Genomic DNA, 20,788 nt, shown 5'->3' with positions numbered 1-20,788 from the left:
TCTCTTGGGCTACTTTGTAGTAAGTGAATTGAAAGGGTAAAAGTTTAGAAGCAAGAAGGCCAATGTCTTTAGTAGCCAGAGTACCCTGGTGGCCTAGGCCAGGAAGTAGACTGTGACATGGGGCAAGGCCGATGGAAGGAAGGGCTATGGTGAAGGGCAGGTTGCGGGGTGGAAATATCTCATCAGATGCCTGGTACTCTGAGGGCATGTGTGTGGGTTCAGACTGGACGCAGTCATCTCTCGCTAGCTGAAGGATGGCCATGTTGTGTCATCCATTGCTCAGGAAAGAGATATCACCTGGTCTCATAGGAACCATGGGAGTGGGTGCTGGTACCCAAGAGAACCATGCAGGAGAGGGAGGTCCAAGAGTTGGGGCAGAACCTAAGAAATGCTCTTAGATGCACACTGAGGGACGAGAGAGAGAGGAGTCCTTAATCCTGACCAGGAGGGACCAGAGCAGGGGAGAAGAAATAGGGAGAGAGTTGAGCAAAACCAGGGTGGGAGAGCACTGACGGCAACCCATCGTTCCCAGCAGGGGGATGCTCCAGGGAGGGAAGCGTGATCAAAGCCCTGGGTTCAGTTCCCAGGGCCACATAAAACTAGGGTGTTGTGCACACTCCTGTAATCCCAGGACTTGGGCAGTTGGGGCAGGAAGACTGGAAGGTTAGGGTCATCCTAAGCGAGCTCACAAGAATAGGCATGTTGGGAGCCCTGTCTGGCTGCAGTGGCGCCTCCTCCTCTAGGTGTTTTGAGGCAAGGTCCCACCGTGTAGGCCATGCTGGTTTCCAGTCCTTTGCACGGTCTTCAGCATGTGTGTGATCTTACGGGCCTGCACAATTGTACCTAGTGTAGATGGACAGATTGAAGAAGTATGGAGAGATAAAGGATTTGGAAATGCTGATCTGGGGATCGGAAGCATGCCTCACTGTAGTAATGGTGGGGTGTGAGTGTGTGTGTGTGTGTGTGTGTGTGTGTGTGTCCTTCTAAGGACACCCTGTCAGAACAGGATTGTGAAGCCACCGTCCTGGCCAAGCTCCTCTATGTGGGATGCCAGCTGACCTCTGACTGAGAAGTGACCGTCAGCTCTTGCAACGTCTCAGAGCTTGCAGCTTGTTCCACTTGTGATCTAATGGTGGGGCTGTGTGTGGTGCCTGGGTATAGCCCAGGAGCCGGCTTTGACACTCACTCAGGTTGGGATGGCTGGGTGGACAGGGCAGCTCTGGTCATGTCAGGAGGACTTTTCTAGAAGTGATTCTTTGATCCCCAATCCTGGAGAATATCTATCTGGTCTTGCCTTGTACCCGTATATAGTAATGAGAAACTGGGGACCTTGAGTCCCCACCCACAGAGGCCCTAGCTCCCTGATGTGGAGGCTTCACCCTGGCAGTATGCGGGCTGGTATGATTCAGCCACGACCACTGTTCCCACAAATGGCTCTGGGGAAAGTGGGGGCAAACGAGATGTTCTCAGAACTTCTCACGCCCTGTTCTCCCTCATCAGCACCCCAAACCAAAGGGACTGGCGCAATGGGTGGGGTCCCCAGGAAATGTCAACTTGGTACAAGGTCATAGACAGTGGTCCTGGAGTGGAAGGAAACACGGATAAAAGTCGGCTTTCTGTTCTGTTCCTTCCTGGTCACTGTGGGCCAGCCACTGATTCCTTCCGGTCTCAGAACAAGAGGACCAGGAATCCTTGCAGGTTGCTCTCTCCTGCAGATATTGTGTGCATCCTAGGTGTCGTGCTAATGCTGGGGACTCTTTCAGAACCAGCGACAGGCCTGCTGTGCAGACATGGACAGGAAGTGAACTGTGTCTGTGGGGAAGAGGGGTGTTTGCCAGTCTCGGTTTCCCCATACTATGCAGAATTGAGGTGTCTTAACATTCTACAACTACGTGTGTATTTTTCTGAGCCCCCTGATCTTGAGTGTGCTTTGACGTGTGGATGTGGACATATGTGCACACATCACTGTCTTTGGAACCAGAGCAGGGAGGATAATGACAGAAACGGTGATGATGGCAGCCAGCACGGCACACTGCAAATGCATGTGCAGATTTATGTGACTGGTCCAGTATACACGGTGACCTTGACTTACCAGGTGGGGAAACAGCCTCAAAGCAGTAACCTACAATAAACGAGCAAGCTTTCTGGCCTGCCAATGGTAGAGCCGGGACACGACACCAGGCAGTTGGGTCAGCGTCTCTGTTGGGAACCCTATCTAAGGCATGTGTGTCGAACATGCAGAGTATCAATGCAGGTCAGAGAAGCAGACGGTCTGCGCAGGGTCAGAGTGCCTGGAGCAGTCCAGTGTGTGTGTGTGCGCGCGCGCGCGTGCACGCGGCTGGCACACCAGCTGGCTAGGCTCATTGGCAGATGTGCCTGCATGTGCAGTGTCTTTGGTTGCCTATGGGTGAAACAGATGGAACAGGACATGTTCTGTGTGTATTTCAGGACACCAGGGTGAGGTAAAACCTTTGTTCTCCGAGGCAGAGGGAACAAACCGGACTGGCGTGTGTTTACTTCGTTGTTGTTGGGGGGCATGCTTTGGGCTAGGCTGGGGCTGTATGCTTTGTTACACATTGTGGTAAACCTGTGAGAGTCTTCCCTATTCCTGGATTCTCCGAGGAATCCCTCCGAGACCTGGTGTCGCACATTCAGAGTTGGATGTGTGAACTGTCCCTGTAGAAGTCATTACCACACAAACACAGTAACCTGTCACCAACAGCCGTGGGAGCAGATGTGGAGCTAGGCACTGGGTTGTCCCTTGGTGCGCATAGTGTGGCTATGTGAACGCCTGGCTCCCTTCTCAGGGGGTGGTTCAGGTGCAAATTGGCAGGAGCCAAGGAGATAGCTCAGCTTGGGCAAAGGGAACGTTTGTGTCTTGGTTAGATGTCTGAGGTCAACAGCACAGCACATTAACACTCCTTACACATATAGACATGTGCTGGAAAGCCACCCAAACACTACTGTGTTACAAGCTGGACAGTGTACTGGGCCTGGGGGACAAGGATTAGCAAGGCCTCATTTTCAGTCCTCGGGTCAGAGCTTGCAGTCAAGAGGAATGGGCTGGGAGGACAGGCGGGAAGATACGCACTTACCATCAGGGCCATCAAAAGGATGGAGAATTTTTGTCTGCTCTAGGGCCTTGTGGGGGGAAGCTAGGATGTGCTCACAAAGGTGACTTCATATGGGTATTGAGGACAGATGGGTGGTCACTGTGAGCCTGGAGCAGAGACCATGCTGGGATCCAGCTCCAGCTTCTAAGACCTCTTTGATGGAGAACAAACTCTGATATTGTACTCAAGGCCCCTCATGTGCTCTGAGAGCGGCTGTGGGCGCCTTAGCCCTCTCTCACTGCAAACTAAAAAATAAGGAGCCCAAATTTGGCCACCAGAGAAGCTGACAGAGGGATCAGACTGGTGTGGGGTGGAGCAGATGATGAAGTTAGAATGTTAACCTTGCCTCCTCGCTGAAGGAGGTCTCTCGTGACCCCCTCCCGGCTGACATCAGCAAGGCATACCGGAGCAGGGTGGCTACAGCCCCCTTCCCCTCTCCTCCATCACTCAGTCCTCAGAGCCACCAAGAGAGCCAGGGGTAAGGAGAGGCAAAGTCTGTGGACACCAGGCCACCATGCCCATTCCCGTGTGCCTGGAACGTGTTCCCTGTCCCCCTGGAGACAGGAGGCACAGAGATAGGGTTCCTATGGCCACCACCAACTTTGTAGCTGCCCTATCCCAGCTCAGCAACCTCCGGGGCTGCCATTCTGAGGACTGTCTTCTACGGGCTCCTGAACACACAGTCCCTCACGGCTGTAAGTGCCCTGCATATCTGGTCCTCAAAGCCTAGGAGGTGGCAGCCATTTTGACCCCATCTTAAGGGGAAGACCTTGAGGCACAGAGAACTGAAGTCAAGGGTCACCCAGCTGTGGGTGACAGAGTTGGGGTTAAGACATCTTTGGGTTGATGCCCCGTACCTGTCATGCTGCTGCCTGGAAGGCAGACCCAGGAGGAGTACTAAGAGTTAGAGGCCAGCCTGGGCTAAATAGTGAGTTTTAGGCTAGTGTGGGCTACAGAATGAGACCCTATCTCAAAAACAAAACAAAAACCAAAAAGCTTTCCTGGTAGAGGTTTTGCCTAGCAAGCTCAGGGCCCTAGGTTTGGTCCCCAGGACTGCAAAACAAACAAAACACTCTTTTGACTTCTTGCAAATAAGACGTGAGTATTTGGACGCCAGAGTCCACCCACACTGACCCTGAGACCCCAACACCTCCCATAAGGAGGCTGAGGGTGACAAGGAGGGAGCAGCAGCTGTTTTAAATCTCTTGAGGCGGGTTGGGGGTCATTGCTCATTGACAAAGCACTTGCTTAGCAAGCAGGAGACCCCGACTGAAGCTCCAGCACCACAAATATGTTAAAAATGATCTGGAGGAGTGTGGAATGTGGTTAGGTTAGCGGCCTTGGGTGGGGGCTTGACTAAAAGATGCAACAAAAGGGCCTTCCTGACAGGAAGGTTCCAGCCCAGTGGGAGCCCAGTGCTAGATGGGGCTAAGCCCAGAAGGCTTCCGGGAGGAGGTGAGTGAACGAGGTCTCTCACCCAGAGACCACGCTGTGAAAGGAGGAGGTGGGCAGGGCGCTGGCAGTTCCAAGGCTGGACCTTGGGTGGGCAGCTTGCAGCCTCCTCCTCCAGCGCCATCTGCCCCCTGCCAGGGACGCCGGTGCCGCAGGGGCTGTGAGCGGTGGGTGGCCCCCGAGAAGAGCTGTCCAGTCTGTGCCTGATGCCTCTTTTTCCTCCACTCTCTTGGTCTCTTTCAGTTGGAGGAGGACAGACTCTCGGGGCACTCCCTCCCGCGGTACAGCCCCCTGCGACGACTGGCGTCCTCCGTGTTCTCCTCCTCCACGCTGGAGACGGAGCACTACCCTCACCCCGGCGGCGGCGGCTCCTCGGGCTCCTCCGGTTCCCTCATTCAGCGCAGCCGCTCGGCCGAGAGCAGCCCCGTGCGTGCTCCCCATCGGCGCCACGCGCCCCTGGCCGCCGGCAACCACAGACTCGTGCCCTCGGTGCTCCGCATCTCGCGGTCCCAGCTGCAGCAGGTGTGGGCACGGTTCACCCACAAGACCTAGGCTGGGCCCCCCCCCTCCTGGAGGGGGCAGGTGGGGGGGGGGCTGGGGAGCAGACAGAGACCATGGTTCCTTCCCAGGATGCAATAATCACAGGCCACACAGCCCATCCCACCCACGTGCAATACGCTCCCTAGAAGGTCGGCCCGAGATACTGTAAAACTCCCGCCCCACCAGAGGCTCTGTCCCCAGAGACTCGGTCCCGGGTGGGCTCCTTTGCTAGGGGCCAGACAAAATGGTGCAGGGAGGGATGGTGTGCTGGTGCAGCTGAACAGGACGGGGGCTCTGAGATGGAGCTACCAGCGGCTCCAGAGTCCAGGGGAAACCAAGATGTGCGGGAGCTGAGGGGCAATCTGGCTGTGGGGTCAGGTTCTGTTTACTCTGTGTCTTGGCGGGTCTGGGTCGGATCCACCCCTAAGGGGTTGGCCCGAGTCGCACCTTAGCAGATGTGCGCCTGCGTCTGTTTAGTTGCTCTGGAATAGGAATGTGATGGAGGCTGGTCAAAGCCAGCTTGGGGTGTGGTGGGGAAATGTCTTTACTCAGTGATGGAGAGTGGACAGCCCTGCGACCTAGTGAACATTTCCCATGGCACCACCAAGTCAGAGTCCCTTTTCTTCCACATCTTACCCCACAGGCGCAGGCTGGGTTCATGGTCACCACGGCATCCCCAAGACCCCATGTGTCTCTCCCCGAGAGACTTGACTGCTCTGTCCTCAGATCTGGGCATGGACAGAGGGGTTCCCAGTGACCTGCAGGCAATATGGAGAATGGGGTAAAGGAGATTCTGGGTATAGGGACGTCTCTCAGAACAGATCCCAGACAGACAGCTCAGATCTGCCACTCTCAGGGGTGTGGTGCAGACTGGACACAAGGTAGGCAGCCAGAAGGGGACCTAGACACTCTTGGGCAAGTACCCTACTGTCCCCTTACCTTTTGTGCACTCCTCAGTTCCCCAGCCTGTCACTGCAGGGACCCCACCTTTTCCCATCTTCATTCCTGCCCATGGCAGCCAGCGAGGCTTAGGGAACGGCGGTGAGGAGGCTGCCAGAAAGGGTAATGCCTGGCTGGAGAGGAGAGGAGGCTAAGGAGTTTTCAGACCATGCTTGCAGGGATACATGTACCCATGTGAGTGTGCTAATCCATGCGTGTGCACACAGCAGGGCTGTCAGGGGTGAATGTTCAGGCTGTGTCGTGCACAATTCCAGAGAATGCTATTTACATAGATCCTGGTATGACCAGCACCTACTGAAGTTACACGGTGCTGCAGCTGTGCGTGCGTGTGTGTGTGTGTGCATGCGCATGTGTGCTTGCGTGTGTATGCGCGTGCGTGTGCCTGTGTGCTTGTGTAGTGTGTGTCTGCGTGTGTGTATGTGTGTGTAGTGTGTCCTTGGTAGCTTCCTAGGTCCCTAGTCTTGCTTCTGCTCTACTCTTCTCTTTATGTATTTTCTCTCTAACCTGTTTTTTTCCCAACCTTGTGGCCCATCAATTTCTTTAAATACCCCTGATTTTAGTAGCGGTCTTAGGGCCCCTGAACCAATATGGGGACACTTCTATCTAGTGGGCGGTGGCCAGGAATCGAACTCTCCACGTATGCACTTGGCCAGCATTGTGCTATGGCTCAGCAGCCTGAGCGTGGTTCCTACAGTTTTAAACACTAATGCCTGGGCCAAGAGCATCGTTTCCATGTAGCAACCAAACCAGATCCTAGTTCTAATTATGTCTTCCTCAAGCCAGGCTGCTCACTTTTCAATGTCCGCAATCCCGGGGCTCTCTTGTCCTCTTGGCTCTTCTGGATGGCTTTGCCTTCTGCCCAGGCAGGAGTTAGGGGAGGGAGTCCAGGGAGACTCCTAGAGAAAGAACAGAAACACAAAGCACAAGGGAGAGGGGCAGGGCTACACAGCAGCCCCTCCCTGCTTCCAGCACTGCTTCCCCTTCCCCTTAACCTTTGCCCTCCACACCACCCTCTTTCACCCCCGTGATGGCAGGGGCTCTCTTCCTTAGCACTGGGATTTCATGGCACCAAGTACTTTGCTATCTGGCATTCCTTTCCAGAGGCCTCCACCACCAGACCTGAACAGAGTTTCACCTCAGTGACTGGAATTGTCCCTGAGGTGTTCCGAGATCCCCAAGTGCCTTAAGGCTTATCAAAGATAATGGCTTGACTTGAGTCTCAGTTTTAGCATTATATAACATATAACTGTTTCCCAAGCTTCTGTCCCCATCTCTCAGTCACAAAGGACAACACTTGTAGGTAGGCAGGTGTCCTTGAAAGCCAGGCCACCATTCAAAATGTCTGGCCCTCCAGAAGGCATCCTTGTGAACTGGCCTTTGTGGTGGAGGACTTTGTAAACACCCCAGTGGTGATCTTGCTAGAGCTGTGTTTGGGGCGGGGCTGCTCTGACCTGTGTTAGTTAGAACGGTGTCGTGTGGAACTGGGTGGAGGGCTGCACGGTCTGGGGCCAAGTCTCTGGGTCCCATGCATGGAGGGACTAGCTGAAGCCTATAGCGGTGTCAGACCCTTTCCCTCTGTAGAATTTCCCAGAGTGTTGGAAAAGTGAGTGTCCGCTGGGGGGCGGACACAGCTTCTCCAACGCCAGCTTTGCCAGTGGGCAGCACCCCTGGCCACGCTCAGAGCGTGGTGTTTTCGCACTCACACCCTGCACACAGTGTGTCTGCGGGCATTTTGTAGTTCATCTCGTCGTCACACAGCCAGGCCATGATCTGAGCACTTGACAAAATTAACTCACTTGAACCCCATACTAACCTATGAGATAGATCCCAGTGTTACCACTTTTAATGGATTAATCATATATTCCCTTTACAGGAACATAAATTAATAGAAAAGCCACCTGATGCTGAGTAACTGAGCTCTCGTTCCCTGGGAATATTTAGCTGTTTTAGTCTGGATGTTGCTTTCCTGCTGGTCCCCCGGCATCTTTCCTTCCTTCCCAGTCACCGCATTCAGCTCTGAGGCAGCCCAGAGCAGCGGGCTCCGTTCGCTAGACTCTGTCTTCATCCCACGACCACCATTGATCTCACATTGCCCAAGGGTTGGATAGCAGCACTGAAGATTAGGTGGGCAGACTAAGATACCGTAAGAACCCTGACTTTAGTCCCGCTGGAGGGGCGCTAGGGGTCAGGCTCAGCAGAAATGGGCATCACTCGCTGAGTACGGACAGGGGACTTTGAGAGGGTGCACCAACTCACACAGGAGGCCAAACGGCAGTAAATTTACCATAAATCCAACTCCCACCCTCCGCAGCTCAACCAGCTGTTGTCACTGTCTTCCAGTCTTTGTGACCTCTCCAGCTATTGTACACACACACACACACACACACACACACACACACACACACACACGGCAGTTTCTGGGAAGAGAGAGCGGGTGACCTAACTCTGAGAACTTCCCACTGCAACCTCTGCCCAGGATCGCAGCTCTCAAAGCAACTCAAGCCAGGCAACTGCTTAGAAAGGTAGCTGCTAGGGGGGCGTGGTGTTGGTGGTGTGTGCTAGTGTGTGTGTGTGTGTGTGTGTGTGTGCTAGTGTGCATGTTGCCGTGGTGAACTCCGTGTGTGGAGCCATTGGATTTTTTCATTGTGAGTGGAGTAGATAGGGCCAGTATTTTCTAAATGGGAGAAGGTGTGTCCTGAGGACTGTAGGTCAGTGAAAAATGCTATATTAAATTCTTCGTAATTAATACTTACCCCATACACTCAAGGCAGCTTGGGTCACAGCAATAACCACTCAGCATCCAGCCCAACACTAACCCTGAGCCCAATAATCTCTCTCCTCATTTCTAGTTAAAGGGAAAACAGACCCAGTCCTTCTCAGTGGGTTGTAGGGTGGCACCTCTGAGCCAGCCTGGTCCCAGCACCCTCCTTCCTACCTCTGTCCTCTGCCCTGTCTTGGTCTCTTTCTGGGGCAGGGCGGTGCTGTCTGTTCAGGCAGGGGTGGGGGAGCCTGGGCCTTTGAGGATAGAAGAAGCTGTCAGTGTTAATGGGTGGTTTGGGGAGAAACCACGCTTGGGGAAGATGTAGCTCCCATTGGAGGTTGGGGAGCTCTGTTGAGACTGGGGACACAGATGATTGTTCTCTGCTGTCCTTGAGTTGATATGGCAATTGGGGTGCAAGTGTAGACATCTAAGGGTAATTTCTGCTGTACCTCAATCTCCACTTAGATACGACACAGTCCTAACTGCAGGGCAGGAGCCATGCCCACCCCATACCGTCTGACATTTAAGGTATCCTTCTCCCTAAGGGAGAGGCCCCAAGGCTGAGGACCATCTCCCTCAGATAACCCCACACATACTCAGTGGACTTCCCAACCTGGGAGGCCTCTGAGCCCACCTAAGAAGAGGTGGGGGAAGGAATTGGGGTACCTTCCTTAGCCCTCTCCTTTCCCTGGGTTTTCCTTCACTCCACCACTTGCCCTCGGATCCCGCACAGGCTGTCGGTGGGGAGAATGACCACCCACGGACACGCACGCTCACACTCCGCAGCCTCTCGTACACTTCACCCACTCTCCGGACAGCAAACTTAGCAGCCCCGACCCGGAGCACACCCGAACCCCTGTTGCGGATTTCTAACTGTAAGGGACGTCTGTTGCCCCCTCCAGCACTGTCCCCGCCCCGGGGCCCGTCCTCCCACCCACCCCACCCCAACCCTTGCAGTCGCGCCGCACCTCGAATGTACGTTCGGTCTTTTTAACCAGCTGCTACTTGGCGTGCCCCAGGTACCTCCGGCCTCGGAGTCCCCGCCCTGCCCCGCCCCGCGCCCCGCCTGGCCGGGACCCCAGCTGGTCTCCGCCCCGCCAAGCTGCCTGCTGCTAAAATTCTTCTCTTGGGTTAGCGCCCCCGCCGTCCGCCTTCGCTCACAGTTTTGTTTGCTTTTCATTTCTGCCGGCTCGCGGCCGCTGGATCCCTGGCCTGGACGGCAAGGTGGGGACGAGTGGGGGACTCGCCCCTGAGTGCTTCCAGGGTTAGGGTGCAGACCAGGGGCGGGGGGAGGGGATGTGGGAAAAGCTGGCTCCAAGAGCCCAATCCCACTATCCCCATTCCGGTTACCTCACCGCCCATAGGGCTGTCCCCACCCTTGGCCTTGCAAATGGATGCCAAAGAGCCCAGAGTTGAGGGGGGATCCAAACTTTGAGCCTAGGTCTCTCAGAGCCACACAACCCCACTTCCTTTTGCCCATGTCCAGTCCGTGTCCCTTGTCCCATCCCACCCCATATGCTACTAAGGGCCCTGGGGGGCTCCCCAAACATGCCCCCACTTCCAACTCCCCCCCACCCCCATCCCCGAAAATAAAACTCAGGGACCAACATCTGCTTCCTTTGCACTTGCTCCGTCGACCCCCTCCCCCAGATGGAGGGGCTTCCGTGGGGGAAGGGGCGGGTTCCAGGGCCCTAGAGTTGACAGAGAGGGTCTGGCCCCTGCCCCGTGAAAGGTGGGACTGGTGGTTTGGGGAAACTCAGCCCCAGGACCTAACTGAGCTCCCTCCCTACAAACACCCCTTATTCCCCTCCCGGGGATGGGGTGAAGCGAGGGTTGGGAGGGTGGTTGACAAGAAGACCCTCCCGGAGGTCTCCAGTCCCAGCCGGTTTAAACCGGATTAATCCTGAGCACCCCTCCCTCTCATCCCGTCTTTCCTCAACTCCCTTTTGTATTGCAATAATACTGTATTATACGCTTGCACTATTCCCTTACCCCGGCCAGCCTAAGCATGCACGAGAAACTCACAACCACACACACGAAGATGGACGCTTTTTCTTTTCTTTCTTTTCTTCGTTTTCTTTTTCTTTTCTCTTTTTTTCCCTCTTTCTCTCCGGGGTGCGTCCTCCTTAGTGTATATAGCGGCGTCAGGGGCCCCGGACCCGGGTAGAAAAGCATGCACTGAGCCCCCCACCCCCACCCCAGACTGCGAGTACTGTACAAATCCAACACTTGAAACCGACACGCACACGCGCGACGCCGCCACGGGGGTGGGACACGGACACGCACCCACGCGCACACGGCTGGGCACGGGCGGGGGTGGGGGCGCCCCGCCGTCAGGCGTCGCTGTGCGAGGGATCTTGTGCCTTTTAAAGTCCCTGTGTGTTCATGCAGACAATCCGGAGAGCTTGTGTACTACCAAATCCTAATTAAAGACGCCTTCCAGGAACCTTTGCCTTGGCCTGCTTTCTTTCACCACCCCACTCAGGTCCATGAGGACCTCAGCTCCGGGAGCAGAGTGGAGGGCAAGAGTTGGGCTGGTTGTTGAAGGACTGGGCATGCCGATCAGCTGGGCTCGAGTTGCCCCTCCTCCCTCCCCGCGCCTCCTTTCGTGGGAGAAAGTGATGAATGACCTCTGGTTTCTGGGACCCAGCCTCTGTTGCTAACTGGTCAGAAAGGAATGCGATTGGAAGTAGGTTAGGTCCCACTTGCGGGAATGCCCGAGAGCCCCTTGCCGAAGGAGCAGGAGCGCGGCTACAAGTCCTTGCTCCCCTTCTGCCCGAGGGAGGGAGTGGTCGGTGGCGAAGGGGCAGCACCCGTGCAGATTTAGCTTAGGGCGTGGAGGCAGTGAAAGGGCCTGGACCCTAAGAAGGCCAGAACCACAGAAGTAGGCTGACTCTCCTCTCTGTCCTCCCTCTTTTGTCCCTCACCTTGGCTGGGCAGAAGACAGGAGCTAGTACATTGACGCCCAAGGCTGGCTGGGACAGGTTCTGGCTAGTGGGTGAGTTCCTCCGGACAACCAAAGTTCCTACTTCCCAGGGGCTTCAGAAGCCCCTCCCCCACATACTTGTTGGCTCTGGGTCCTAGAGCAGATGAGGGGATCATGTGGAGGGAGGCATTGAGATCTAGTCATGTGTGTGAGGTCTGAGTAGACCTGGTAGCCTTGTTTCCATCGTCCTCCTCCCTGGCCAGAGTAGCCATCTTGGGGGCAGGGTTTCTTTCTTGGGGGGGTGGAGTGGAGGGAGGGCTCTTTGCATTCGGAAACACTCAGGGGGGAGAGAAGGTAGACTGAGGCAGGCCAGTGAGGCAGCAGATGTGGTGGAAGAGCTGCCAGTGACTAGGTGGTCTTCATGGCCTTTCCTCTCAGGCCTGGCATTGCTGCATGGCTGAGGGCCAGGGTGGAGGAGCATGTTCCACCTTCTGGAACAGAGGCAGCCCTAAAAGGCACACATCCCTCCCCTGGTCAGTGGGGGGGGGGGGGGTGCCAGCTAACCCTTTGGCTTTTGTCGCTCAGCCTGTTTCACACCCCACAACACTGGGACTTTGAGCTGGAGTGTATTTCCAGGTATGGCTTGGCCAGGATCCAGGCAAGAGAGTCACCTCGTGTACCCTGTGTGAGCTTTGGAATGAGCTGGAATGAAAGGCCTCTAGGGCCATTGTCACAAGTTCTCCCTGGGCAAACAGAGATCAACTCCATCAGTAGGAAAGGGAGACCGGGTCTAGCCATTTCCCCTTCTTTGCAGGTGACCCAGAGGGAGTGGACATTGACTTCAAAGGGGAGAGCTTCAGGCCTCAGGGGACAGTGGAGAGAGCAGAAACCTGGGGCTTTTGCTTGCTCTGAGGATCTAGGCTTGAATGGCCTGCTTCCCCACAGGTCATAAAGCAGCCCACACCACCTTCTGATGAACTCTGGGTCACCCAGAGCTGGGGTTTTTGTTTTGTTGCCTTTGAAACAGTCTCACTCTCGCTATGGGGTCTTGTTTGGTCTGGAACTTTCTAAGTAGACCAGGCTGACCTTGCACTCACTAGAGACCCCTGGCCTCAGCCTCCCCAGTACTAGGATTAAAGCTGTGTGCCACCATACCCGGCAACCAGGGAGCTTCAAATCAGCAGGGTGAGTAGTGCCAGGGCAGGGCCTGGGCGCCTACACAAACGAGGGAGAATCATAAAGGTCACTGCCCTGGTGAAAGATGTGCTCTCCTGAAGCCAGCTGCCACTGGCCAGCACTCCTCAGAGCTGGGCTGCAGCCTCCTCACCATACTGCCTCTCCCCCAGTTTCCTCAGGCTCCCATGGCCAAGCACAGTGTCCTGGACACCAGCAGACTGGTAGCTAAGAGGGCAAATAGCTCACTAGCCATCCCGGGAGAGGCAGGAAGAGTGTTCTGGTCTTGTCTGAGGCAGGAACTCCTTCCTAACAGGATAGTAGGCGGGAGAGGGGCCAGAAGGATATAAACAGAAAACCCAGTGTACCCAGGCTAGTGTGGGTGGCCCTGATCATGTTGGCATGGCTCTGATATCTGCAGCTCCTTCCCCGACCTCCAAATGCAGAAGGTCCTCCATTCTCCTGAGTGAGACAGGCATTAGGGAATTCAGGGTCTTGGTAGCCCTTGTCAACACATTTTCCAGTTTGACCATGCTTGGGCAGTGCCTCTTGCTGCCTCGCTGGTCTGGTTGGCCCTCAGTTCTCCTCCTTCCCAGACAACTAGGGTAAAGGGGCCCAGATGGAAGGCGAGGACTTTTCCTGCGTTATCCAGCTGCTGTGAGGGGTGGGTATCACCCACTTGGGACCAGGTGTAGGAGAAAGGTGGTCCTAACAGAATCATTCAAGACCTCAGAAATGGGGTAAGAAAAGTCAGCAGCTGTTCAGTAGGGAGGTGCTGAGGGGTCGGGCAAGTCTGGTGCTGGGTGGGAAGGCCTGCGTGAAGCTCCCAAGTATCTTCCTGTCCTTGGCTGTCAGTGCATTTGCCTGGCCGTGATCCCCATCGCCCCTGGAGCAGCTCTGCCCACTTGCCCAGCTGTTCTCCATAGCTCTAACACTGGCAAGGCGTATCATGGGGGCACAGCACAGTCAGTACCTTGGTGTGTTTGCTAGGTGAGTGGATGACATGAAGAATGGAAAGATAGTGTGGACAAAAAGAAAACAGCTACTGGGGACTTCAGCAGGGATGTAAGAGCACAGTGACCAAGGCACAGGTGTTTACACAACAGTGCACACATGAATGTGGAGGTCAGAGGTCAAAGTCAGGCATTTTCCTCTATCACTTTCCAACTTACTTTAAGAACAAAACCCGGATTTATTTATTCTATGTGCATGAGTGTTTGCCTGCATGTATGTATGTGCACCGTGTGTGCCTGAAGCCCACAGAGGTCAGAAGAGGGCACCAGATTCCCTGGAACTGGAGCTATGGATGGCCAGCCTGGGTTCTCCGCAAGAGCAGCAAGTGCTCCCAACTGCTGAGCCATCTCTCCAGACCCTCCACCTAATTTTTCAAGGCAGGGTTTCTCTCTGAATCTAGAGCTCATCTATTGGTTAGACTGATTGGTCAGCCAGCTAGGGAAGTTTCCCTGTCTCCATCCACCCTCCAGGCAGGTGCCACTACATGCTGGGTTTTTGCTTGGGCACTAGTGATCAGTCAGGTCCCCATGTCTATGCAAGCATGTTACCACTGAGCCCTCTCCCCATCCCCTCTTTTGGTGTTCTTAAGACAGTCCCACTATCTAGCCTTGGCTGTCCTTGATTTCACTAAGTAGCCCAGGTTGCCTGCAGACTCCCAGCAATCTTCCAGCCTTGGTGTCCTCAGTGTTAGGGTTACAGGTGTGTGCGGCACACCTGCCCTAGGCTATCTTCCTACTGTTACTCCCACACTGAGTCCTCAGAGACAGTAGATTATGCAGCAGATGGTGGGAGCTGAGGAGGGGAAGCCACCAGTTGGGCGGATGCTCAGCCTTGAAGACCCCAGTCTCATTCTCCGCCAGCCTCAGAGCCAAATGCACCAATGCTACCGCCTGGGCATCTCCTTTGCCTACACTCCAAAAGTCATGGTGAGGTTGGGAGGGGTCGTGGTCCATAAACCAGGGTGAGCAGAGCAAAGGGGAGTGGGCAGATAATCTGAGCTGTCTGCAAGCCTGACCCCCTTTATGCTCAGAACCTTTGTGGGGGTGTGCATTACGCCCGGTTCTTTTCCTTGTGTGGCGATCCCTTGCTCCACTCAAATAAATGCATGTCTGCCTTACTCACTACCTGACCCAGAGATTTCTAACGTAAAACGCAGCAACCAGTACACTTTGTGTATGTGTGCAAGCTGGAGATCAACCTTAGTCATCATTCCTGAGCAATCCAGTGTGGGTTTGGGGACAGGGTCTCTCACTGGGTCTGGGACTTGCAGACTAGGCTGGGCAGGCTAGCCAGTGAGATCCAGAAACCCACCCGTCTCTATCTCCCCAGCACTGGGATTACAAGCGCACACCACGCACCTGGCTCAAGCTTAGGTGACAAACACTTTACCAACTGAATCATCTGCCCCCAGTCCCCACTCTTTTTTTTAAAAAATATTGAAATAAAATTACATCATTTCCCCTTCCCTTTCCTCCCTCCAATTCCTCCTGTATCCCATCTTACTCTTTTAAATTGATGGCCTAGTTTCTTTGACCTTTTTTCTTATACACACATGTGCACACACACATGAATATAGAAATTTTATTTAGCATTGCCTGTCTGTTCAGGGCTGGCTGTTTTGTATCAGATAGTCAATCTGAGCTGATGCCTGGGAAAGAGCAATTCTGCCTCTCAGCTGTCTTTAGTTGTCTACAGTTCTCTGTTTAGGGGTGGATCCCCATGACCCCCAGTCATTTTAAAAACACAGTCGGGGATAGCTCAGGCTGACCTCAAGGTCACTCTGCTGCCAAGTCTAGCCTTGAACTCCTGCTCTGCTTCCTGAGAGAGAGCTGGGGTTACTAGTGTGTGCCACTTCAGGCGGTTAAGGAATGAATGAACAACAAGAAACCCCCCCAGGGACTTCATTTACAAGAGAAGGATCTGCAAACAGGGAGAAAGGGAAGCTGATGAACAGGAAGGCTTTGGAGAGCTGTTGAAAGACAATGGGGATTTGTCATGAGGACCCAAGTGTGAGACACATGACCCACCCAGGGAGATGCTGATAATGTCCAATGGCTAGAGCTTAAATGGGGCAGGGGCGGGGTAGTAAGGAGAAGGTAGGATGCAGGGTGGGGGTGAGAGGTGGCCACCGTCCTGCATGCATCATCATGACCACTGCAGAGATCAATGGGATCTGAGTTTCAGGAATTTCTATCAGGCAGTTGTAAGGAAGATGGCTGGCCAGGCCAGGACTGAGACAACAGGTTGGTGGCTGTGGAATACTAGACCGGCAGGGAAAAGGTCCATGGGCGCTCTGTGGGGGCAGACACTGAGATGGTTATATAGTTCTGTGATGTGGGAGGGGGCACATCCTCGTCTGAGGATGCTGTGGAATGGCCTGGGGGCACAGACAGAGGGGACCAAGTGTGTAGGAGAGTCAGTTCTGCCAAGGAGGCCAGGCCTTTCCAGAAGAGAGGAAATAGAGAGGATATGGGGGAAGTCTAACAGCCGGAGGAGGTTTAGCCATGATGGGGTTGCCAAAGGATCCATCCACAGAGAGGAAAACTTAACTGAGTTCCTGGGAGATAGGGCTGAACATAGTTCTCGCTGACAGGCCAGAGGCGGGCAGGAGGAAGAGGGCAGGAGCATACTTGCACCACAGTATGGGAGGATGGTGGCTACAGAGGCCCCGCCCTGGACATCTGTGAGCATAGAGAAGTCCCAGAAAGTGACGCAGTCGGGGGGGCCCCAGTTTCTCAGATGCTCCCTCTTTTTGGCTATTTTTCTGCTATTTTCATACCCTAAAGTTGACTTTGTCTGATGAGGGGAGGAGAGAGCAGGGAGAGAGAAGAGTCATTGGGATCTGTCCCTCAGACAGGGATTCCCTGAGCCTTACTGGGAGCCAGGGATCATTCTAGGGCCTGAGGACCCATTGTCTACCTTCTGGCAGGTATCCCTGGGGGGGGGTATCTCCTGATGTAGGGTACAGGTGAGGCCTCCTGGGGCCCAGGAGGGTGGGTGACCTCAGTGGGTCCCTGTGTGTGCCCCTTACAGGTGTTCTCTGTGGCGCCCCCACTTGAGGTGAATGGACTCCCCCGAGCTGCGCCTCTGGGCTTGCCCTACCAGGACTTCAAGAGAGACCTCTCTGATTATCGAGAACGGGCCCGGCTGCTGAACAGGGTCCGGAGGGTGGGCTTCTCGCACATGCTGCTTACCGCCCCACAAGTCCCCTCGGCTCCCTTTCAGCCTCAGGCCAATGGAAAGGAGGGAGAAGAGGAGGAGGAGGAAGAAGAGGAGGAGGAGGGAGAAGACGAAGAAGAAGAGGAAGAAGAGGAGGAAGAGGAGGAGGAAGATGAAGAAGAGGAGGAGGAGGCAGGGGCTCTGGGGGAGGTGCTGGGGCCTCGGAGTGGTTCTAGCAGTGAGGCCAGCGAGCGGAGCACTGAACGGAGCCAGGAGGGGGCCCCATCCACACTGCTGGCTGATGATCAGAAAGAGGCTAGGGGCCGGTCCGTGGCTGATGGGGACCTGGAGCCTGAGGAGGGCTCCAAAACGCTGGTGCTCGTCTCCCCTGGCGACATGAAGAAGTCGCCAGTCACTGCCGAACTGGCCCCTGACCCTGATCTGGGCACCTTGGCCGCACTCACCCCTCAGCAGGAGCAGCCCCAGCCTACTGGAAGTCAGCTGGATGTATCGGAGCCGGGCACCCTGTCCTCTATCCTCAAGTCTGAACCCAAGCCCTCAGGACCTGGAGCAGGGCTTGTGGTTGGGCCAGTGGCCACTGGTGGGGCGGTGGCAGTCACCTCCTCACCCTTCACCAAAGTCGAGAGGACCTTTGTTCACATTGCGGAGAAATCCCACCTCAATGTCATGTCTTCCGGAGGGCAGGCCTCCAGGCCAGACGAGTTCAGCACTGGGGGTGAGCTGGGCCTGGAGATGCTCTCTGAGGGGGCCACTGCAGAGGAGGGGGCCCCAGTGCCTCTGGAGAATGGCCTGGCTTTGTCAGGGCTGGATGGAACTGAGACAGAGAGTTGTGTCCTGTCTGGCTTTCCAGGAGAAACACCCTCAGAAGTAGTCACAGACTCGTTGCCCAATGGCGCAGCCCTTGCTGAGGGGCCAGCTCCGGCATCCCCACTGGAGCCAGTCACCAAGAAAGGGACCACTGTCTCCCCAAGCCGCCTTGCTATGCCAGGTTCTCGCCCCAGGAGCCGCATTCCTGTCTTGTTGTCTGAAGAGGACACAGGCTCAGAGCCTTCGGGCTCCCTGTCAGCCAAAGAGCGGTGGGGCAAGAGGGCCAGGCCCCAGCAGGACCTGGCACGGCTGGTGATGGAGAAGAGGCAGGGCCGCCTGTTGCTGAGGCTGGCCTCAGGAGCCTCGTCCTCTTCTAGCGAGGAGCAGCGCCGTGCCTCTGAGACACTCTCTGGCACCGGCTCTGAGGAGGATACACCTGCCTCAGAGCCCACGGCAGCCTTGCCTAGGAAGGCTGGGCGGGCAGTGACCACCCGGAGCCGGATTCCACGCCCCATCGGTGTGCCCACGCCTGTGGAAGGGCAGCAGCTTCCTGGCAGACCCCATGGTGCCGCCTCAGCGGCTGACGTGGCCATTACCAGCAGGTGAGAAACGGTGCCAGGACTGGTTGTGGGTAGAGTGGCCACAGAAGGCTTCCAGAAACTTCTCAGAACCAACGTTAGGGGCTATAACACCCTCAGATACCTCTCCCATCTGGGCACTGTTACTTGTGACTTAAGTGTCAGCTCTGTCACTGGGCTCAAGGGAACAGGAACAGTGTGATCAGCGGGGATACTGTGAGGTGGGACCAGGGGAGGCTGCAGGAGACCAGCGAGCCCACATACAGTTCCTGGTATGCCATGGGACATTGGAAACCAAAGGGTAAAAGTCTTGGGCCTCCAGTAACTGGCATGAAATAGTATTTTGTATTGATATTAACATAAGCACATTCTAGATTAGAATGCAAAGCCCATGGGAATTTTAAAGATGACACATGACTCTTAAGGAAAACCTCCAGTCATAGCCCAAAAGGTCCCGCACTGCAGGGTGGAACACAGGCCGGTTTATTCATCTGTGCCTGGCCTCTTCCATCCCTCCCAGCTTGGACGATGCAGGGCTCAGTGCTCAAAGACATTCTGAAAATGTCCCTCCTTGTCCCTCACCCCGGTCCTTTTCTCTTGCCTTCTGCCCCTCAGCAGGCTCCAGCTACAGAAGCCCTCAGGGTTGGCCACTGCTGCTGACCTCCGTCCAAAACACTCCGCGAGCCGGGGTCCCGGCCCAGTTCGCGCCCAAGTCTCCAAGCCTGCAGCGCCCCGCAGTCCCGGCCTCCCCGCCTCCACCTCGCGCCACCCCAGCGGGTCCCCGCGGAGCCAGTCCCTGCCCCGCAAAGAGAGCTCCGCTCCGTCGCATCAAGCCCGGCCCAGCGCCCCTCCCTCTCGGGGGGTTCTCCAGGCCAGATCTCAGCCCGAGGCCTCCCCAGGGGCCCCCAAGAAAGGACCCAGAGGGAAACAACTGCAGACTCAGCGCGCAGCAACCAAAGGCCGGGCGGCAGGCTCGGAGGGTCGGCCCGGGAACAGATAATGACACCGGCCTGCGGCTCTCTGCGGCGCCCCCTACCCTCACCCCGGTCCCCACCCGCAGCTGGCCACACTGGAGCAGCTTCCAGCACAGCCTTACGCGCCCGCGCGCCACCGCGGCCCCAGCTTCCCGCCTGCACTCGCCAGGACGCACGTGAGCAGCCCAGCCAGCCCACTGACCCCGGAGGGTGCGTGTCTCGGTTCGTCTCTCTGCGTCCTCCCTCCCTCCTACCGCCCCACTGCAGGGACAGGCTCACAGCAGATCCTCTGCCCCGGGAAGGCTCAGCACTTATCGCCTGAAGACTCAGCTTTTAGGGCCTGTCCCCTTCTCCTACCAGGTCTTGGCTGATCTCTATGCCCCCCACCCAAGGGGCTTACATCTGCTTACACCTCTTGCGGCCCACCTTGTCCTCATCCCCGTCTTCTTCAGCCTCCAACCCTACCCAACAGGAGCAACAGCCTCAAATTCCAGAAGTGTGCGGTCTCTAGACCGCCCACGGTCCCTTGGAGCCATGGTGGCCACGAAAGGCCAAGCTGGGATTGGGAATGTGGAAGTCAGAGGTCGTTGGCTTATTTAGGTTTAAGGGGACACCTCTAGTCGGGCTAAAGTCAGCTCTATGAGAGGCACAGGTCGTAAGAGGGGTTGCTGCCTGGGTCTCTCGACCTTTGCTGAATAGGAATGAAGGGGACCTCTGGAAGTTTGCCTCCCTGTGAGTGTTTCCCAGTGGGAGTTTGGAACTGGGCTTTGCGGTTACATGCTCTCGGGTCCTCTGGTTCTCAGGACCCCTTGCCATCAGGAATTCCTTCCTCTGTCTAACCTCAGCTTCACTCAGCTCTCCTCTCAGAATCCCACGCGGGTGGGGTGGCTGCTTATCGCCTCCTGTGTGTTGGTCATCTGAAGATTCAGGGACTCAGTCTGGTCACCCTGCCATCTCTGCTGTGGGCGGTGGGCTGGCTCAGGCGTCCTCCCCCTACTCAGCAGAGGAAGCAGGATGAGGCAGACTGGCTCCCGGAGGCAGAAGACCCTTCTCACTTTAGACTGTGTGTGATGCTAACTGGTGCCCACCCCCACCACACCCCAGTTCACCCTGGGCCCCTCTTGCTCTGAGCCAGCCCACACAGCTGAGCTGCTGAGCCTGACATGGGGCCTCCTCCTGCATGTTGGCTTCTGCACAGCTCGCCCGCCCACCGCATCAGGAGCCTGCTAACATCTGGGGCAAGCAGCACCCTGACTGCAGAAGGGACAGGCAGCCCCTCCTGTCTGGGACAGGGACTGCCTCCAGGCCTC

The 20,788-nt window shown here is 55.9% G+C and overlaps 1 protein-coding gene across 1 annotated transcript in view; it reads left to right on the top strand.

Moving 5' to 3' along the window:
• The window catches only part of Ttbk1 (tau tubulin kinase 1), a 36,346-nt gene extending 16,199 nt beyond the window's left edge, over positions 1-20,147 (top strand). Inside the window, exons 13-14 of the mRNA XM_050122820.1 lie at positions 16,973-18,528; positions 19,123-20,147. Of these exons, the coding sequence (XP_049978777.1) occupies positions 16,973-18,528; positions 19,123-19,504 (1,938 nt within the window). The 3' untranslated portion in view covers positions 19,505-20,147. The remainder of the gene's footprint in view (positions 1-16,972; positions 18,529-19,122) is intronic.
• Positions 20,148-20,788: the final 641 nt, after the last annotated feature.

The sequence above is a fragment of the Alexandromys fortis genome, unplaced genomic scaffold (assembly GCF_014885135.2).
Source record: "Alexandromys fortis isolate MF-2015 unplaced genomic scaffold, M_Fortis_MF-2015_v1.1 scaffold_212, whole genome shotgun sequence".
NCBI classification, from domain to species: Eukaryota; Metazoa; Chordata; class Mammalia; order Rodentia; family Cricetidae; genus Alexandromys; species Alexandromys fortis.
This window is presented reverse-complemented; position numbering and strand designations above follow the sequence as displayed.